General features: G+C 40.3%; 1 protein-coding gene across 1 annotated transcript in view; it reads right to left on the bottom strand.

Annotated features, from left to right (window-relative positions):
* Nucleotides 1–2,331: 2,331 nt before the first annotated feature.
* Nucleotides 2,332–20,720, bottom strand: part of LOC106716027 (Down syndrome cell adhesion molecule-like protein Dscam2) — a 74,859-nt gene continuing 56,470 nt past the window's right edge. The window contains exons 9-40 of the mRNA XM_045680912.1: nt 19,543–19,774; nt 13,518–13,761; nt 13,197–13,350; nt 12,883–13,034; nt 12,530–12,620; nt 12,178–12,344; nt 11,932–12,077; nt 11,371–11,506; nt 9,955–10,074; nt 9,652–9,828; nt 8,889–9,033; nt 8,653–8,801; nt 8,027–8,306; nt 7,806–7,951; nt 7,407–7,593; nt 7,093–7,241; nt 6,863–7,009; nt 6,625–6,804; nt 6,336–6,465; nt 6,055–6,230; nt 5,782–5,961; nt 5,504–5,692; nt 5,078–5,266; nt 4,826–4,971; nt 4,592–4,733; nt 4,352–4,502; nt 4,096–4,247; nt 3,785–3,958; nt 3,484–3,651; nt 3,296–3,353; nt 2,647–2,724; nt 2,332–2,442 (exon numbers count right to left, since the gene is read on the bottom strand). Of these exons, the coding sequence (XP_045536868.1) occupies nt 2,391–2,442; nt 2,647–2,724; nt 3,296–3,353; nt 3,484–3,651; nt 3,785–3,958; nt 4,096–4,247; nt 4,352–4,502; nt 4,592–4,733; nt 4,826–4,971; nt 5,078–5,266; nt 5,504–5,692; nt 5,782–5,961; nt 6,055–6,230; nt 6,336–6,465; nt 6,625–6,804; nt 6,863–7,009; nt 7,093–7,241; nt 7,407–7,593; nt 7,806–7,951; nt 8,027–8,306; nt 8,653–8,801; nt 8,889–9,033; nt 9,652–9,828; nt 9,955–10,074; nt 11,371–11,506; nt 11,932–12,077; nt 12,178–12,344; nt 12,530–12,620; nt 12,883–13,034; nt 13,197–13,350; nt 13,518–13,761; nt 19,543–19,774 (4,987 nt within the window). The 3' untranslated portion in view covers nt 2,332–2,390. The remainder of the gene's footprint in view (nt 2,443–2,646; nt 2,725–3,295; nt 3,354–3,483; nt 3,652–3,784; nt 3,959–4,095; nt 4,248–4,351; nt 4,503–4,591; nt 4,734–4,825; nt 4,972–5,077; nt 5,267–5,503; nt 5,693–5,781; nt 5,962–6,054; nt 6,231–6,335; nt 6,466–6,624; nt 6,805–6,862; nt 7,010–7,092; nt 7,242–7,406; nt 7,594–7,805; nt 7,952–8,026; nt 8,307–8,652; nt 8,802–8,888; nt 9,034–9,651; nt 9,829–9,954; nt 10,075–11,370; nt 11,507–11,931; nt 12,078–12,177; nt 12,345–12,529; nt 12,621–12,882; nt 13,035–13,196; nt 13,351–13,517; nt 13,762–19,542; nt 19,775–20,720) is intronic.

Genomic DNA, 20,720 nt, shown 5'->3' with positions numbered 1-20,720 from the left:
GTTAATCCGTTAAGGAAAATGTTAACTTCGTTAATTAACGATTAACGGATTAACGAGTTAATGCCCACCTTTGTGTATATGTATATAATGCGTACAGACACGCCAACTACAATTCTGTTATTTATAGATGGAAACACAATTTGAGACTTTAAAGTTGTTCACATTACAAGGGAGTAAAGTTACAAACTGTCAACATTGTAGTGCATTATTATTGGTGAAATAATACAGACATTAAATATGAAATAATGTTTAGGATGAATAAAACTCAACATACCACAACACACAGTTTATTTCCGTTGCCAGTTCTAAATTTAATAATAATTTTATTATTACACAACATGTATATAGAAAGATTTTTATACAATAGTGTATAATTATTAGCTAATTAACTATATTATTCAACAATACAGTAAAAAGAATTACGAATCACTTATAAATTTAGCAGTCTATTATAATGATATGTATTCTTTGCGGTTTGGAACAGCCGTGTCTTAATTATACTTAGGTCTAGTTTATTTCACTAATACGAACAGTTTTACGTGCATCCGAGATGTGAAGCGATACCAACGATGAGAAAATGTATCGTCATAGTCAACAAGCGTTTGAAAGAGATTCGATATCCACATTTTGTAAATTTATGTAGTGAAATTTACCTACTTAAATAAAGAAATTCATAATTATTAATTCAAACACTCAGTCCACTGTAGGTTTGATTGAGTCATTATAATATTTGAATTTTAACATAACTGTATAATTTACTTGAATGATAAAATATAAGAAGGCTCTCCTTTAGGCCCTATCAATTTTTAACAACAATACAATATAATCTAGTAAGCTCTGAAGCATAACAGCGCCATAGCACATTACGGCACATTTGTAGCAGATGCACATAAAACTTTGAAAATCCTTCAAAATTTGCTGGAAGAGTAACTTTTATAAATAAAAAAAGAGAAATAAAAGATTAGAGATTAGAGTTCTAAAATATAGGTAAGTAGCTACTTTTTGATTTATTGGTGTATAGAACTTTGAAAAGATCTTTGAAAACCCTACAAACATATGAAAACTGTACGAATCTAGAACAGTTGGAGGTATATTTTTTTTGTAAGAAGATATGGGCGGACTTCGCATGGACATTTTGCAAGTTTACATGTTGTTGAGAAAATTTTCACTATAGTTAGCCATTTAAAGACATGTCTTTCAGCAAATCTTGAGTTTTTAGTTCTATAGAGCAAATACCAGTAAATGTTTATCTTGGTGGTTAGCTTGTTAAGAATTAAATGATATAATTTGCCGAAATACATTAGACTTCATAATTAGCAGCAAAAATATTATTACTATCCAATAAATCATTTGCAAATTGCCTTAAGAACTTTTTCCTGAACACTTAACGTCTTCATGCCTTTTTTAGCCGACTGCTTTCACGGTCTTATGGTACCTTAGTTTGCAGTTTTTTTTATGTACTTTTTTTTGCGTTGCTTCAATTATTGGATGGAATTATTTAGATGGGAGCAAGACATATTTTGTTGTTATCTCTTAGATGCAATGCGATGATATTACAAGATACAACATCCAGTAGTATATTACTCAGTTATAATTACATATATATAATGTATATATTAATATGTACACATGTAGAAGACATTAAAGTATAAACTGTTCGAGTTTAACAGCATTTAAATAAATCACAATATTCAAATAACTCTATATAACAATTATTTTTCTAACATTATTGATGCGGATTTTTTTTCTGGCATCAGATAAATAAATAAGCCATTTTAGATTTTACCTATAACGTAATTTAGTTTTTGGCGGTGAAAATTTTCTCCTGAATATATCCACAGCTTTGATTAATTTGTTTCAGATATTTACAATTTTGGGGACGACATTCGACATTGTTCTGACTTAGCACTTAGTATTTCAAAATCTAAAAGAGTACGTTTGGCTTATTTGCTTGGTTTCTTTCTTGTTTTTCTTGATCTTTATGTTCTTCACATTAAACCGTCAATCAATCTTTGTCTTCATTTAATTGTTTTCAGATAGAGTGCAAGCGACATTAGCAGCTCTAATATTTTGTCCACGGTCCAACAAAAGTAAAGAACGTGTTATTTTTTTAGTGCGTGTGTATTATTATATTCTATGTTCATAAAAATCACGGGTTGCCCAATTGAACTTATTCAATAATACAAAATAGTTTTAGGCAACGGTTACTGATAATGTCATTTAAAAGTTTACTATTACTGGTCAAGTTTTAAGATAAGATAAATTCTATACACATTTATACACTTTTATTTATAAAAGTTTCTTTTTTTCTTAACATACGGAAGTGAACACAAGAGAGGCCATATAAAATGGTTCTTCAGTTTGGTATAACATTTTGGACCGTGGCACTGTTATACGTGGATAGTACATTCCCTACGTTCCTGTTCTTTTCTTTGTTGATATCTGAAATTAAAAAATATTAGTTTAAGTGAATAGACATTTTATACCTATATATCAAATATCTACTAGTGTCAAAAACGTCTATCGGTTGTCAAATTGTCATCCTCAGAGGCTTCAAATTACACTCTAATGTATGTAAATTATGTTGATTTATATTCTTCTGTTTCAACTCAATTATTGAGAAGTAGAAAAAGCGTAGTAACTCACTTGTCAATTAATGAAGAAATATCGGGAGGGACAGGAGCGAAGCTGCCAGAGAGGCCGTCGCTCCCGTTCTGCCCCCCGCTGTCAGACAGAGACACAACACTATTGCAATTAACACGCTACACGGAACCCATGCAGTAGTTGACGAAGCGCGGCGTGCTTCAAATAAGCCAAGTGTTTGGGGTTGCTACTTGAGGAGGGAATCTAAAAAAGTAACAAAAAAAAGGTTTAGTACACAGGAAATTTCTACAGTGAGAGTGAAATAAAATTATTCAAAAGTTTATGATACAGATGCATGTGCTATATAGGATTAGTAAGATGTAAGATAGGATAGATAGTGAGTTGTACTTAATAGTCCAGGATATGTTACAATAAAAATTTAAGGGGAAATGGAGACCATATACGACTTTCTTTTTTATAACTGTTTCTAGTTTTTGTGTAGATTTTTATTACATAGTTTATTTCGTAGTTAAGCATTGAAGGAAATTGTAGGCAGTTTGATATGATACTATGTTCACTCAGCGAGTATAAAGTCGTATATCGGTGGTGAAATCCGTATAGCGGCGTGTGTGTGCATGGGGCGCGGGGGAGGGGCGGTGTGGTGCGGGTGTGTGCGGGGCGGGGCGGGGTGAGGACAAGGTACCTGGTCTACCTGCTGGCGGTGCGCCGCCCGCTGCCGTAAGCGCTGCCGCCGCCGCTGCCGCCCGACCCTTAAGCAAACATATAAATATTTTGCTAACAAATATTAATTTTTATATAGTTAAGTCAATGAATGCAGTTGCGATATTAAGTAAAAGGATCGAATAGTATTAAAAAATGTTTTTATACATATGCCGTTACCTTTGGTGGTAGTGTTGGCGGCGCTGTCGCTGTAGTCGTCGGAGTCGGAGCGCTCGCGCCAACCCACCGGCGTGGCGCCCCCGGTCCCCGCACCGCCAGGGCCCGCACACGCCGCGCGCATTCGGTGCCGAGCCTCCACCGTAGACCGGTTCGAGAGACTCGATTCGTCTGTAACATAATGCTATATTTTTGTGAAACTCTAACCATTATCCTTGGTTACCTTGCCACTGCTCGGTGCTGCCGAATGAATAATAACTCTTAGCTTAGCTTAGTAATGCAGGGTAGCGACGTGTGCAGTTACCGTATCTGTAGTGGTCGCAGCGTCGGCGGCGGCGGTGCGGCGGCGCGGCGTCGTCGTCGCGGCGCGCCAGCGTGCGGAACTGCAGCGAGTGCGCCGCGGCCCCACTCCCTGCGCCCCCCACACCACCCACACCGCCCCCGAACGTCGCGTATGGACTTATCTCGTACAACTCCGCTAATGAATAAGAAAAATCTTTAGGTTATAGCTGTTAGGGCGCTATAACGGTATGTGAGAGGTAAGTTTCAAGAATTTTTTTTGGTTAGCAAAGAATTTAGGTACTTAAAATTGAATAAAGTAAAACGATTTCTTACCCGACGAATCATCATTCGATTTCTCGTTTCCGTTGATAGAAGAAGAAGAATATAGTTTTTGTCCCTCTCTGAGTTTTTCTCTTTCAGCCTCGTTACTTTCGCTTAGCTTCCTATTATCTCGCAAGTAGTGGTCGTTGGACAGGCAGAAAAATCTACAAATAAAAGGGTTTCCATGTTAAATTATATAATATTATTCCTTTAAAGCCATAAGAATTACACTAAATGACGACTAATGAGAGAATGATGAAGCGCTGACCTGCGCTTGCCATGCAACAGGCAGAGCAGCGCGGCGAGCGCTGCCACGATGACGAGCGCGCTGGCGGCGCAGGACACCAGCACCGTGCGCAGCGATGCAGTGCGCGCACCGCCTGCCGCGGGGGGCGCCGGCTGCGGCGGCGGGATGCGCCCTTACACACGGACAGAATTAAACATCATGGTCCATCATTGCCGTTACTGGATATTTAGTACTCAATAAATATAAATGATACGTGCTCACCTCCGGAGACTGTGTGCGTGTCGGCGAGCAGCAGTACGTGTTCAGCGCCGGCGTCGCTGCGCGCTTCCACCAGCACTTCGTACCATGTGGCCGGCGACAATGCGCCGATCACGTAGTTCGCTGCGCTTAGACTTTCACCCACCTATTATATATTATATTGTGATATAAAATAATGTGAATCTCTAGGAATATGAGCCTCGATTCTGAATTCTGACGAATTATGTGTTTGCGAACCTTTATCCAATGTTCGTCGCCGACACGCCGGTACGCGACGCGGAAGCCGAGGATGGGGCAGCCGCCGTCGCGCCACGCGTAGAAGTTAATCTTAATCGCCGACGAGTTCATGTGCACGTGGTCTTCTGGCTTCGGTGGCTTCGGAACTGATTCCAAAATTATACACATTTATGGCCAATCAAGCATTTCTTTAAAAGCATTCACGTAGACATAGTGTTTCCCAAGAGATGTCAGAGTTCAACTTATACTTACGGCCCCCTCGTGTGGTGGCGGTAAGTATTTCACTGGGCGGTCCGAGGGAAATCTTGTTCTGCGCCTGTATCCTGGCGTTATAGGTGGTGCCGCACTTCAGCATGTCCATGGTGTAGGAGCTCAGCTCGGGCGACAACTCCACACTGTGCCACACGCTCTCCGAAGCTTGCTTGTAGTGTAAAACGTAACCTGTAGTTATGGATAGTTTGTAATAGATAGTGTATTCGAAATAACCTAAGCTCACGGGAATGTCTATTAAAAATATAAATATAATACGAGTACACCGACGTTACCGAAAATAGAGAGGAAACTTTTATTCACTCCACCGTTGCTCAATATAAAAATTAGCAAAGCATTTGTTCTTGTCCTTTGGCTGCCATTGGCTTGCTAGTGGGCGTCGTTTTTCTATATAAATAAATCATTTACCGAGGACCGGTTCTGGATTGTCAGCGGGCAGGCGCCAATGCAGCCTGACTGTGGTGGCCGTGGTGTACTGCAGCGACAGCAGCGGCGCGGCCGGCGGCGCCACAACCATCACAGCATACACAATCGTGTCCTCGCCGATGCTGTTGCTGGCCGTGCACGAGAAGTTACCCGACGACTGCTCGTTTACCTCTGTTGTTCGTATAGTCACATTTTTAAAAAACAGGTTTGTATTTGAGAGAATTCAATGTATATGAAAATATAAGACTGCAACTACGTACCACGAATATGCAAGTGTCCTGCGCGAGTGACCTGGTAGAAGGCGTGGTGGGTGACGGGCGTGCGCTCGTGCGCCCAGCGCGACCGCGGCGCCGGCACCCCCACGCAGGTGCACGCCAGCAGCGTGCCGTGTCCCGCGCGCACCGCACGCCGCCCGCCGAATGACGCAATGCGCGCTGGGACTGCACCGCGTGGGAATTTAATTTTTAATTTATTTTTCAAGAGAAATTGAAATATCTATGTTAAATAATATGCACTGAATAATGTTAACAAACTTCGTGAGCTAGGCCCCAGGCCCACGACGTGCGTGGACTCGCCCTCGCCGGAGCCGGTGGTGGCAGACACCCAAAACTCGTACATCTGGCTCTCCAGCAGGTTGCGCACCTGGAACATCAGCTCCAGCTCGGGGTTCTTGTCTGCTGACACCGTGAAGCTCGAGTGTTTACCCAGCCTGCAATAATAACTCTGGATAATGTATTTATAAATCGGAGTACGAGAATTAAATTATAAAATTGCACTTTGCTTATAATAAATAACTAAAACACTAATAACACACCGGCCCGCCTCCCTGAAGTAGACGGTGTAGTGCGATATGACGCCGTTGGGATGCACCGGCGGCAACCAGCTGACGAGCACTGAGTCGCTGGAGTACGCCAGCGCCTTTATCTTTTCTGGCGCTGAGGGTACTAAAAACGAATACAATTATTGAGTAACATTTAACTACTTTAGAAAATTTGGTGCTGACGGTATTCTATCTTGTGTAAGTAGTGCATCGTAGTTAATTTTAAAAGTCATCAGTAGTTATTTACTAATTGTTGTTAAATTAAGCTAAGTGTTTATCTGACCGTCCTCCTCGGTGATGCAGTAGACGGGCGGGCTGCGCTTGCCATCTCCGGCGCCCGTGAAGGCCAGCACCTGTATCGAGTAGTTGGTGTACTTGTGCAGCGTGTGCAGGTACGTATCTGTCGTAGTCACGCGCTTGATTTCCGCCACATCCGCTATAGTTAAATGCATTTTTTTATGTACTAAAGGAGCCATTAAGTATAGGTCATTAATTTTATGAAGCAAAATCCAAAGATTTACCATGGTTTATAGTGAGGGGTACGTAGATGACCTTGTAGCCCTGTATGATCCCACCGCGGTGTTCGTGCGACGGCGGGCTCCACGACACCTTTATACTGGACGACGAAAGCGCCGTGCACGACACGCGCGTTGGGTGCGACTCGGGAACTGTATTACATAAAATATGGAATAGGATTTCTTTACGTCTGATGTAATCATATTAACAAACTTAAAAAGAAAAATTGTCCTACCTCCTTCTAGTGTGGTGGCGGTGACGGGTGCGGATGCGGGCCCGGCCGCGACACCGTTGAACGCGCGCACACGCACTTCGTACCGGGTGAACTTCTTTAGGGCCGACAGGCTCAGCTCGGTAGCGGACCATCCGTTGACAGTTAGCGTCCTGAATATGGTTGGTATATTTTTCAATAAAGAAAAAATGCGAAATTTACAAGACATTTCTAAATACGGTGATAAAGAGTAACAACGAAATAACCCCATGAAATTCTCTTTCTTTATAAGTAATGACCTATGACTTAAAACAAACAAGAAGAAGCAAGAGGCACACCTGGAGGCGTTGCTGCCTACGAGGGGGGGCATATCGGGCTCGCCCGCCACGCCCAGCTCGGTGCAGGTGACGGAGTAGCCGAGCAGGTCACCGTGCCAGGCGTCTCGCGCCGGCGGCCGCCACGCCACATGCAGCTCGCCCGGCCCGCCCGCCGTCACTTGCACGTTGCTCGGCGCCTCCGACGGCGCTGTCACACACAAGATGTGCTTTCTCATATTATAACTACAATGTAGCTAAGTATATAATGCCACGCAATTTTGGAACTCAACTCAAATCGTAATTTTTCGTGTTTTTGTTCAAGCGCTTTATAGAATACTTCTTAAAACTTGTAACTTTTAAAATCTCGGATATTTATTGATATAAACGATGTTATTATAAAAGAGTAAAGCTCGGCTATACCTTCTTCTTGAGTCTTGACAACGACAGGTTCAGTGAATGCACTGCGGTCGATCTCGTTGATGGCAGCGATGCGAATCATGTAGGCGGTGTGAGGTTTAAGGTTGCCCAACAAAGCCTCGTAGTGAATGTCGCCTTTTTTGGTCAGTCTGAAAAGTCAAAAATGTCAAGGATTTTTTGAACAATAATAGGTGCATAGATTGTTGTAAAATGCGAACACTAACATAATATGTGAGTGCGGCAAGTGCGGCGCGTGCGCGGCGTGCGGCAGGTGGGCGGCGTGGGCGTGGGGCACAAGCGCGGCGTGGGCATCTTGGGCGTCGTGGACGGAGACGTTGAGCGTGGTGGCGGAATCCCAGTGCGCTGCGCGGACGGATAGCGCGCAATGCTGCACGGTGTACGCTTGCAGCGCCGAGTTGCCGTCGAAGCCCTGGCTCCAGGCCAGCCGCACCGCGCGACTCAGGATCTCCGTCACCGACAGCGACTGCGGCGTCTCGGGCTTCTCTGTCCACAAAACACAAATAATTATGTCCACGAACTGTTTAGTATGTGTATATGAATAGTGATAATAAAGGTCGCCAGAATAGAAAAAATCATAATATCAAAGCATGTAAAGTTGTTAGTAACTACAGTCAAAACCGTTTATAGCGACATCGTTTAGAACAACATACCGGTTAAATTGACCAAAATAAAAGGTCCTGGCTGAATGTTATTACATATCTTTCCTATTAATACCTGTCACCGGTTGTTATAACTATCGGTTTTTACGACTCAATATGAGTAGTCCCTTCGATGTCGTTATAACAGATTTTGACTGTGTTTATTAAATGGTGTGTTTGTAAAGTGTTACCTTGGACGGAAAGATAAATGTAGTGGTCGCTGTGTCCGAAGGCGTTGACGGCCTGGCACTTGTAGACTCCGGAGTCCTGCCGCTCCGTGCGGCTGATGTACAGCTGCGACCGCAAACCGCTATCAGTCTTTGCCTCCGATATACTAAGTCTGAAAAGATTAATATAATATTAACAAATATTTATTCTCACCTGCAGTATATGCTTGAAGGCTTAAATATAAATTTAAATTCAAAACCTGTAAGTAGAGAGGTCCAGGGGCCGGGGGCCGCGGGTCCAGGTGAGCCGTAGTGGGGCGTCCCCGCGTGCCTCGCACGTCAATGTGGCGGCCGCGTCGCGCCGCGCCGACACGTTGTGTGATGTCAGCTCGAACCGCGCCGGCTCTGAAAGCATGATACACACAACTCGTTCAATAAGGCCGTAAATTCATAGAAATACTTGATAAATTTTGAAGTAACTAGGAAAGATTGTTGTTTTTGTCTTTTTATATTATTTCTTGTAAATTTATAGCAACATACCAAGACGGTGTTTACATTTACTTTCGTATTTTACTGACTATTTAAGCTATTTTTTGATGTAGCTATAATAAAAGGAAATGAAATGATCGTGAAATGTACAATAAAATATAACAAAACATTTCACGGTTACGAGAAGAGGCTGGAGCAAGATGACTATCTCCAACTGAAATAAGTTCGCGGTAGAATAAATTGCGTTTGACATTTTACTCCGGTTTTTATTTTTACGCGCGGCACTTGAGTTTTTCGGTGCGGTTTACGCTCGGCGTTCGCCATTCTGCGAATTGGCTCAGTAAGCTTTATTAGACATGAATCCACTCACTTGAATTTTACTTAGATACATTCCTTGAACAATAGAACGAACCTAGTTACTTTCGATATCCAAAACAAAAAGTAACGGATTAATATATTATAAATATAAGAATATTTAAAATAGAACAAAAAAAAAATTTTCAATCGGACAAAACCAATAGTTGCCAAACATACCATTAATAGCAACAAATATAGTCTTGGTGAGGGGAGAGCCGACACCGTTCTCTGCGCGACACATGTAGTGGCCCTCGTCGTAAGGCAACGCGCCCTCCAACCACAGCGAGCCGTTGCCCAGGAACTGTAGCCGCCCGCCTAGGTTCACCAGCGGCACGAATTCAGGCGGAGATCCTACTGCAAGAAACACAACACTAGAGCTAGCCTCCTAACTAGTCGATCAAACCAAATGCTCTCTTGACGTCGAATTCTAAAATCAAAAGAAAATTTTTTTTGATTTCATTGTTTCTGCAGGCAGCTCACCTCTCTGCTTAAGCCAGGTAAGGTGCGGCGTGGGCGAGCCAGTGGCCTGGCAGTGCAGTGCCAGCGGCTCCCCCGCCAGCACCGCCTCATCCTTAGGCTCCGTCACCCATTTAGGTGACACTGCAGCGTGCAATTTTATAAGGAAAATATTATCATTAGATCTGACATAGATTTTTTTGAAATGTTAACTTATTAGTTTTAATACTGATGAAGAAATTGGCCATAAATAACTAAGACCGTAGTTAACGAATAGTTACTATCTATTGTATCTTACCTGCCTCGGCAGCGTGTTTAATAATCAAATAAAAACAATCTCATAAAGATTACCTAGCCGTGATTTTTACTGTCGAAAAATAATCGTTCTCAGTTTTTTAAGAAAAATAATCATCACCATCATCATCATCTCCTTGGTCTTATCCCAGTCACGTGGGGTCGGCGCACAAGTTTCTATAAGCCATAAATAAAATAAATAACATTATTTTGATAATGTTTTGTTGATAAGAAACTCACGGTTACGTCAATATGTCGGATGGTTTTTTTTGGTTTATCTTAAAAAACAACGATATTTGTTTGATAAAAATTTTATTCTATAACATTCTACATTACCTTTATGAACGTAATTTTGTTGAATCTTGTAATAGATTAAAATGAACTAATTTAAATTGATGGAATTGTTTAATTTCGACGGCAACTTTAAGTTCTTTTGAAAATTCAACTCAAAGAACTAATTTTTTAGGTTAAAAACAAATAGGCAATCATTAATAATGAAATTGTATTAATAAATCAAAATTACCCTCTCCTCAGAGCCATCTGTAAATCCAACGATGTGCAAAACAAAAACGATACAAAGTTTACAACTTATTGTAATTTAAGCGGAATGATGTTATTCCTACTAACTCCCTTACGATACAAGCCCTTCATGTTGAATTATTACTTTTCAGTGGGAGTGGAAATGTATAATAAAGTGAAAATAAACATTGGTTACGAAAAGAATTTTCAAAGCGTTTATATTCGCAGTAGAAGTTTAATCTACTACAAACATGATATCTAAGAAATCGAAGAAAGCAATCCGCATCGATTTCACGATGGAAATTCGAAAAGTTTTTTATGCGTGTATTAAACGATAGATAATTTTGAGATCCGATTTAAATATATATTGATAACTATGTTAAATTTACTTAAGCACTCTTTATTGAAAAAAAATGAGAAGAAAGTGCTTTGCAAGCTCAAAGATTCGCACAAGGTTATGAAATAACAATCAACGACAAACAATTATTAACAAAGTGAGTGAGGTTAAGTGCGGGCAGGGCGGGGTGCAAGCGTGCCGCGCTAGGTGCTCCGTGCGTTTCTTAACTTTTCCCCCCAGAAAACAAAAAAACGGTGCTCTGTGCGGTAGTGCGTAGTACTCGAGGTTACCTTTAACTACCAGTTCTGCGGTATAGTTAACTTTGGCGGCGGTATTGGAGGCCACACAAGTGTAAAGACCGCTGTGGCGGGCAGACACTTCCTTGAACACAAGATTGCTGAAAAAATCAGCACCTCGCTCTTCCACCTATATAACCAATTGCGTTCAATTCACTCTCGTTTTTCAATCAATTTTATATTTATTTGAACATCTAACCGTTGTTTTCTGAGACCAAAATCTCTGTATAAAACATATCGTCATCTATGTCAGTATCCTTGACAAAACACAGATAACAATATCTTATGAACGGAGGTTATGGTCTCAGAAACCTACGGTTAGACTGAAATATGTACCGTCCTTGAATTTTGTTTAAGTTTGAAGTGATTTGTAAAGATTATAAATCATTGTCATCTATTGATCGGTATTTTATGGAATGTGCGGCCGGGTTAATTTAATTTAATGCCTTTTTACTATGGTAGGTGCCGAATAAATGAGCGAGCCAGCTTATCTTATATGGCCACCACTACCCTTCTTTATACAGATCACGGTGTATATTGGTGTGTAGTACCAACCTGCAGACTGGAGGGTATGGGAGCGTTGTCCTTGAGCCAGGTGAAGTGCACGGGCATGTCGCCTGACGTCACGCTGCAGCTCACTTGCGCCCGCTTGCCTTCTTGTAAGTTGGCGGAGAAGGAGAACGGTTCGATCTCGGGAGGATCTATACCAAGGTAATTAAGGCTAATGGAACACTGATCAATATCAGTAAAAGTACCTCATTTTGTTCGTAGTGCTATGGTAATTTTTTTATGTCTGCTTACTGCTGACAATGAGCTGCAGCTCCCTGCGTGCGATTTCGCCATGCGGGCCGGTCACCGCGCAGGAGTAGGCGCCGGCGTGCGCGGGTTCGACGCGAGCTAGACGCAGCGCGCCCTCCGCGTTGCCGTCCCACTCAACCTGACTGCCGTCTCGCTCCCACTTCACAGAACTAACAAAACATTTCGCTATCATTGCGGAAAATACTTGGCTCGTCTTGAAAGTGAAAGTAATATAATTGCCGCGGTAACCACTGTGAAAATTAGTATACTACAGAAATATAGTTAGCAGAATTATTACAGTCGAAGTGAATCGTATCTCAATTAGGCACCGGACGGATAGCATATAAGAACTCACCTGATTGGATAGCCTGAATAGGGACAGTACAATACGAGCTCCCGGCCCGCTACCGCTCTAATGGGCCCAATCGATCTCACGTACGGCGGCCCTGGAATTATTTAAACTGTAACAAACTGTTCACCTGTGCGAAACAATTAGTACTGCCCGTTAGAGATATTATAGGTACTGGAAAGAATTACATAGGTAGGTACTCGAAAGTATTACATCTCGAAATTATTTAGCTTTAGTTTTTTCATTACTTGTAACGTCAATTTCGGGCTATAAGAACCTTAAACTTTTCGTCCTTGGAGAATCACCAGTTAGATTAATTTGCAGATTTAAAAACGTGCAACGAGTTTTTTGAAACGCACCATAAATGTTCAGCCTGGAGGTGTGGGACACTTCCCCGAGGGAATTGGCCGCCCGGCAAGTGTAGAGGCCGCCGTCCTCAGACCTCACCGACGATATGTTCAGGTAGCTCACTACGTCGTTGGTTTTTGTCGCAAATTGTTCCACACTGTATCTGGAACGACATTCATCTCTGTAGAAATCGCATTTAGTGATAACCCTGTGATAGTATCAATACTTATGTAGTTGTGTTTAAAATACTTCGTTTGATCGACCAACGGAATTAATCGACCATGATAAGTGAAAAGCAAAAGAAGAGAGTAATGTATAAGATCACCTGTGTCCTCTGCTCATGGTGTTGAGCTGCTGTCCGTCGAGCAGCCAGGTGAAGTGAGGTGGCGGGGCGCCCGTGGCGGAGCACTTGAGCGTCACCACTTGCCCCGGCCGCAGCACTTGCTCGATGAACGTGTACTGCAGCTCCGGCGCTGTGTCTGATCACAAGATTATTACCAGTTGTAACTGTTCTACAACACTTTTGGACTTAGCTTAAATTTTTATTGGAAGTAATCTCTGTCATATTTCATGTGGTGTGAACTTATGATTTTTTTTGGGATATGCTCCGCCTTATCAGTGACAAAATAAAATATTCGTTTTCAACCTCCGAGTCGCAGCTCGGCGCTGGCTTGTGCGGAGTCGCGCTCATTGCGTGCCATGCACTGGTAGACGCCCTGGTCGGCGCGGCGCACGGCAGGCACGACCAGCTGCGCTCCGCCGGCCAGCACGCGCAACCGGCCGGCCACGCCCGCGCGTACTGGTGCTCCGTCGTGCAGCCACTCCAGCCGCGGCGCCGGCCACCCGCTCCACGTGCAGTTTATCGTGGCCGTGCCGCCACTGTTTACCACCTAAATAAAACCAATGCGTCTTCTTAGTGACGGATATCAACTTTCGAAAATCTAAAAGTAGATTTATTTAATAGTGTAAATAAAAACGTGGCCATATTTTTTTTAATGTTATTCCCAAAAATATGTTTTGTGGTTATTAGGTAAATTGCTACACGTAATGATTACGAGTACATCATACCTTTATCATTGTATGATATGGAGAGCAACAAAGAAAAGTTTTCTTCGTAATATAACTACAATGGAGACTCTCAGAGACGTGGAATTTGCACAAAAGAGTTTAATTGAGAACAAAAACAAACGGAAGCAAAGAAAATATAACAAGTGAAAGTGTATGAGATAGAATATAATGGGTTAATTCCAGTAATTCTTCTGGCATCCGAGACAGAGAAGGTGTGCTCATGTCGCAGCCAAGAAAACAACGGGCGAATATAAACAAGCCCTAAGCAAACACTTCTTGTCTTTGTTGTGAAATACTGGGTCTTGTCAGTGGAAAGACAAAGGCTTTTTAGTGGCAAATATAACTGAGACGGTTTGCGTCCCGACGTTGATCCACAAACAAAGAATAGTCTCAAAGTACTCTTTGCACTTCGCAAATACGAGTATAAACCATAGAAATGGAAGACTGAAGCCTGATATTACGAGCAATACTATTACAAGATTATTTTAACTTATTACATTTTGAACGCAATAGAATATTCATCCAAGAAAGTGACTTAGAGAAATTTTATCTGACCATGAAAATGTATCTTTTAAACTTAATTTGTTAATGATAAATGAATGAATAAACAAATTCTTACTATTTTCGTGAGAAATAATACCATCTTCTAAGAGTTAGGATTACAGTTGTTTCTTTTGAATAGAGCATATCTGTTAAAAAGTTATGCTCTATTCAAAAGAAACTTCCGTAAATGCCAGAAGTGACCAGTAATTGAATACCAGAAATTCCGCCGACGTGGAAGGGGAGGAGAGCATGTAGTGACGTCACATGTTACAACCATTAGCGTAATTCCGTGCATGCTCTGCGCCCCCACGTCTCTCAGGATCACGCGATATGCATAACATATTAGGCTTCCAGATATTAAATTTCTCATAATAGTACCTTCCATAATTGAAAACGTTGAAGACTGTGGCTGTCTTCTGTTTATAGAAAAAAGAGAATTAATAGTAAGTTTCTAAAAAAAAATATTCGTTTGTGTGTAATCTTGAAGGTAATCAGTAAAGGGTAGTAACGATTTAGTTATCGCAGCGCGCGGCCGAACATTTCATTGTCTGCGGAAACATTTGGAAAGCGATCGAGATCTGGGGCGAGATTTGTACATAGGCGCGCACGAACACAGGTCAGCGGTCACTAGAGGATCTACGAGGTTACCGATCTAAGCCGGCACGGAAACTTTCACTTTGTCCGCTCCTGAATTAATTTCCTGGTAACCTTGCCTAGGAATCTACTTATTTCTATTTATTTTTTAAGGTGCACGTTATGCACCTTTTTCTACGCAAGGTAGAGTTTTTTAGTTAGATTCAGTAGATGTAACTAAGATTTATCTTTTTCTGTCGGCTTATCTTCCACTTCTAAAATATAAAAATGAAGTATGCCTTGCCTTATACAGGTTCATAACAGCCAATCAATATACAGTGATCTGATCGTTTTTGCATCGGAATGTGAAAATAAAATAACTCATGACTACCATTGTGTTCTAAATGAAATTAATTTTACATAAACATTTAGAGTAATTTATGATTTTATATATTAAATAAAACGTGTAACAAAATATTCGTTACGGAACACTGGCTCGCGATCCACTGTGCGTTTAATTAATAACTGCGAATAGATAATTCCTGTAATTTAATATATCCACTAGGTACCTATATTTCATCGCACCGATAATCGTGGTCAGAATATAAATAGCTGTAACTTACGGATATTGTTTACTAATTGCCGATGAAGTGAGTCGGTTTAATTCAATTTATGTGTGAAATATACAAAGATTAATTAGTTTTATTATTGGTTTAATTTAACGGTTTAAAGTTGTGAATAAATACTACTATATATAAAGATTTATTACACTATATATTTAGATAGAAAGTCACATAAATAAAAACATTTTTTATATCATATTAAAAAAAATATCGTAAGTTTAAATTTTATTCGACTTTATGTTTTATGCGTTGGGGGGCTTACGTGATGCTTAAAATTGTAATGCTATGGATTAAAAGGGATTACGCAGTGCAGCGTGGTGGGGTGCGGGGTGCGTGGTGCGGGGTGCGTGGTGCGGGGTGCGTGGTGCGCGGTGCGCGGTGCGGGGTGCGGGGTGCAGGGTGCGGGGCAGAACAATTTGTTGCATTAACATTGCTCAGGATTACGCTCGCTGTCACAGATAAGCCTTTTTTCAGTTAAATTAAAAACATTTCCGAATGCATTTTAATGACAATATTCGACAATATCCTGAAATAAACAAAAATAAGTTCAATATATTTAGTATAATGTAACGGATATACAAACATACAAATGTTATGGAATTTCATATACTAAGCTAGCTTCAGTATAAAACAGCAATTAAGCGATAAATTTCATTGTATTAGTTTTGGTATGTAAATTGGCAATCGTATTTCTTTATCGTCAAAAATCTTCCTTTAAAATATCCTCTGGTGAAAATGTACTGGTTATATATATTTATATATACCTCATATTACACAAAAAAACTTAGGTACCTACTTAATCCTGTTATGTCACTCTCGTTCATATTCTAGCTTAACATTTTTTTGTTAATTAACTTTATTACAGTAAAGCTAATTATACCAGTGCATCTTAATTTTAAGGTCCATTAGCCGCTTCCCTTAATACAGCAGTAATCCTCTGCAGTGTCCAGGCTGCTTTTAACTGCATAACATCACTCCTGTATACATGTATATTATGTATTTATCATCCTGTTTGTATGTACTTCGTATTCCATACATCTGTATTTTTTATAAGAATAAGGGATAAACGAGCAGAGGGATCTTAAATGAAAACAGGTACAAGGACAACACTTGCTGGCCTTTAAAAGAGATATACGCTCGCTTTTTGAAGGTTCCAAGTTGTAGTGGTTTGAAAATACCGTCGAGGACAGACTGTTCCTAAATCATCATATCTGAAATTCTGTCTCTTCTTACGTAATAATCTTACACTCAATCTTTCCATATTAATATTGTAGCTATACTTAAGAAGGGAGTGCGCGAAGGGAATGCGCTGGCGCTCAAAAATAGTGTACGACGATTTAAAATACGTACCTACTAATGTCGCGCAACAAAAGCATTAGGTTGATCAAGAGAAGGCATATGAGAATTGATGTAAGTGAACACTTTTTCAAAGCATTTTTTGAGGAGGCAAGGTCGTTGCCAAGGCTCAAGAAGCGTCTGAGTGCAGGCGGCGCGGCGCAAGGCAACAGTAATGACTGCCCATGTCCAAGAGGATCAATTCATTGCATTGCTTGTTCATTTATCGTTGGAAGATCGTCGAGAAAGTTATGTAATTAATAATTCTGCGATATAAAAAAAAATTACAAGACATATGTGCAACTATAAAAATAACTGTGCAAAATATTCAGTGAGTAGAGTTTAACTATTCTTTAGTTAAAATCCTTTCTGTTTATAGAATAAAAATACAACTAATAGTCTCCAACTATGCTACAAAATAAAACAATATTATTCAATATAAATCAATGTTGGTGAGCCATTGAATTTCATACGTTATATTTCCAGGTGTAATCGAGCACCGCGCGATCAGATATACACTTATTTTACACAAGTTTCGAGCATCAAAGTTGGATTCTAGCCCCTTTGTTGTGTGAACTATGACAACTTGTTATAGATATTTTAGTTTGTAGTCCAAACTAAATTTATAAAAAGTAAGCGACTTATTTAGTTTATTTCTTCTTAAAACTTTTTTTTTTATCACAACTTTAGTATTTGGTTAAGTTATGGAACACTAGTTATTAACGTTATTACAGAATATATATTGAAAGAAAATGAGGCATTTCCTTTATATAACTTATTCCAATAATGGTACAAAGTTAGCGTAGAAATCATAAAATTGTGTGACATAATAATCTAATCCAAATAGTTGGAATATGGGAGAAATAAAGTGATAAAGTAAAACAAAGCGTAGCGTGGGTCGGTCCGGAAGCGGGATGTTCGGCTCTAGCTTTTCGAGATTTGTTTTTATTTGCTGAAAAACAATTTACTCGCTGCCCCTTGTAGCACGAGGATATATTTATTTTAGGGTACGGTCAACAAAACATTCGTCTATTGTTTGTACGCTGAACGCGTTCGCTGTATGGAAATCGGAATGAAATAGTTGATTTCGTAACTCGTAGGCAAAATATAAAATAACAATTAGTTAGTATTTAATAATCTGGTTCAGAAGCTGTAAATGTATCCGAGCATTTAAAAGAGGTGATCGTTGTAAACAGTACTGGTCGGCAAGGTCTGGAAATTTTGTTAATTTAAATGAAAAGCGAGCTCCATCTGTCCACTGGCATCAATTAATTCCGGCGCTCTTGTAAAAGGTAATTCCGTGCGCTATTAATTATGTGAAAAGTCCCGCGCTGGGTTCTGTCCCCTCCCCGGCCCCCGCCTGCCCGCTGTAATCTCGTTTGCTGCACAAAATACAGCCAACACGTAAACCTACTACATTATACTTGTGTATCAGTATTTGTACTCGAATGTAAAACTTATTAAACTCATGTTGTATCTTTATAAACATGTAATTGTCATCGATGAAAATTAATGTACTGCAGTTTGTTTTTGACTCAAAAAAGGTAGCTAAAATTTTTCTTCTTTCACCTAAGTAGGAATTAGCTTTAATGTTTTATTTATATTTCTTGTTATACTACATATATTTATGTCCAAAAAATTCAACACTGTGAAAGTAAACAAGGTATCCGAAATACAACGCCTACAAGGCCTACATGCATAAAGCTTTTGTGAATTTGTTTTTGTTTGACAGTGAAACAATTAACTTGATTTTCTCTGTTGTTGCTAAAAACATTAATTCGTAACTTGACTCGACGGATGGAGTTACGTGACTGACGTCACAGCATATTTGCAAACGTGCGAGTATCTCACTCTGAAAACTTTGTGCATGTACAATGTACAACGATTGTATGTACAATGTACAAAAAACTTACAAAATCATTTGAAGGATACTTGAATAAAATTGTAAGTATGTATGTACATATATATAGTCATAGTCATAATCGTTTAGCCAAAATTATTATGTAAATGACTATAGCAAAAATTTCCTTCATAGGTAGGTTTCATTGTTCGTTTTATGTAACTATTATAATATAAATGTTTACGACTACTAATTGGGCTTAGAAAATCATGATTATTTGGTTCATTTCGTCGTTATAGGATAGAATTGAATTGTTGTCGAAAGAATTGTTGTTTCGGATTAATATAGATGAGACAGACAGACAAAAAAAAGTCTTTTAATGACAAAAATTACAAATTAGCTTGTTTCGAATGTCAAGCTGCTGTGTCGCTGTAACGAGGTGTCCGTTGGAACTGACCGGGGTCGGGCCGGTCAGTGCTGCTGACCAGTTTGTTTCATTTGTCACACGACCCCGCCCTTTCCCCGCCCTTCGTTAAGTTTCGGACAAGCACACCCTATTAGTTATCGGACGGACTTTTTTGTCTGGCATATAATGCCCGGTTCACATTATTCCAGTCCAGCGATATGCAACCGATGTATTGGAATAATGTAAAATGCGTGTACTGGAGTGCTCGTATGTAATGCTAAACCTGGGTGTGCGGCTGCACGTGCACGGTGAGATGAGCCCGGAGCGCGAGATGCAGGCGCAATGTGACGTGGCCGTGCGGGTTGGCGGCGCGGCATGCCCAGCGGCCTGCGTCTGCCGGTTCAGCGCGGCGCACGGCTAGCGCGTCTGCCGCCGCGCTGTAGCGCCCGCCCGCCTCGCCCCCAGCGCCCGCACGCACCTCACGCAGCACGCCCACGCCCGACTCGCGGTACCAACTGCAACGCAGCAAAACACTGTTAATCATACTTAAACACAGTAAAATGAAACGGTTCCGCCGAATTTGGCTGCAGAATTTAATTTTGCAGAGCAATCTGCAAAACTCAAATTCATTAAAAAACAATGTCTTATTCATCGAAGGACCTCTTTACAACAAAACGCAAGTTCATCCCACATCGGGAGGTGGGGTGTGACAAGGGCTCTCACTTCAAGCGCGTCATGTGTCCGGTTTCCGCTCACCTTTGTTATGTATAGGTATAGCCTTTATAAATATGTAAGTATCCGAATATGTTGAGCCTTAGGTAAATTTTACTAAAACAATAATTCGTATAAAATACTTGTTCTACACACACTTGCACATACATCAACGAAAACAAAAGAATAGTAAGAACAAAATTTGAAATAGAAAATCTACACAAGTAAAATCGACAATCTGCCTGTTGTTGGTATCTGACAAAGTAGTAGCAAAGTTATGTAGAAGTTTGTTCAGAGAGGTCGCCGCGGCGTTTTGCACTTACAAACTTCAATTAGTTCTCTCCCACATCGCCTCGGGATTATCCTTTTCGAACATTATCAATACTAATCTATTTCTAGATACTGATTATTATAAAGAGTAAAGATTTTGTTGTGTAACTACTCGTATTAAACTCAAAAACTACGAGACCGATTCAAAAGTTCTTTTTTCATTAGAAAGTTACAGTTACAATGAGTAAATATAGGCTATATCTATTACTAGATTTTTTTTTATTCCGCGCGGACAACGTCGCGGTCAAATGCTAGTATCAAATCAATCGACCATTGAATAGAATACAGCCAGTTTATATTCGTAAAGTTAGTTTATAAAGGGATCAGTGGGTTATATAAGTTTAACTGTGAAATACTTTCAGAAGAATTGTTTAGAAACCTAGTACTTTTATATGTTAAATTCTAATTATATTCAGAAAT

Source organism: Papilio machaon, chromosome 2 (genome assembly GCF_912999745.1).
Source record: "Papilio machaon chromosome 2, ilPapMach1.1, whole genome shotgun sequence".
NCBI lineage: Eukaryota > Metazoa > Arthropoda > Insecta > Lepidoptera > Papilionidae > Papilio > Papilio machaon.
This window is presented reverse-complemented; position numbering and strand designations above follow the sequence as displayed.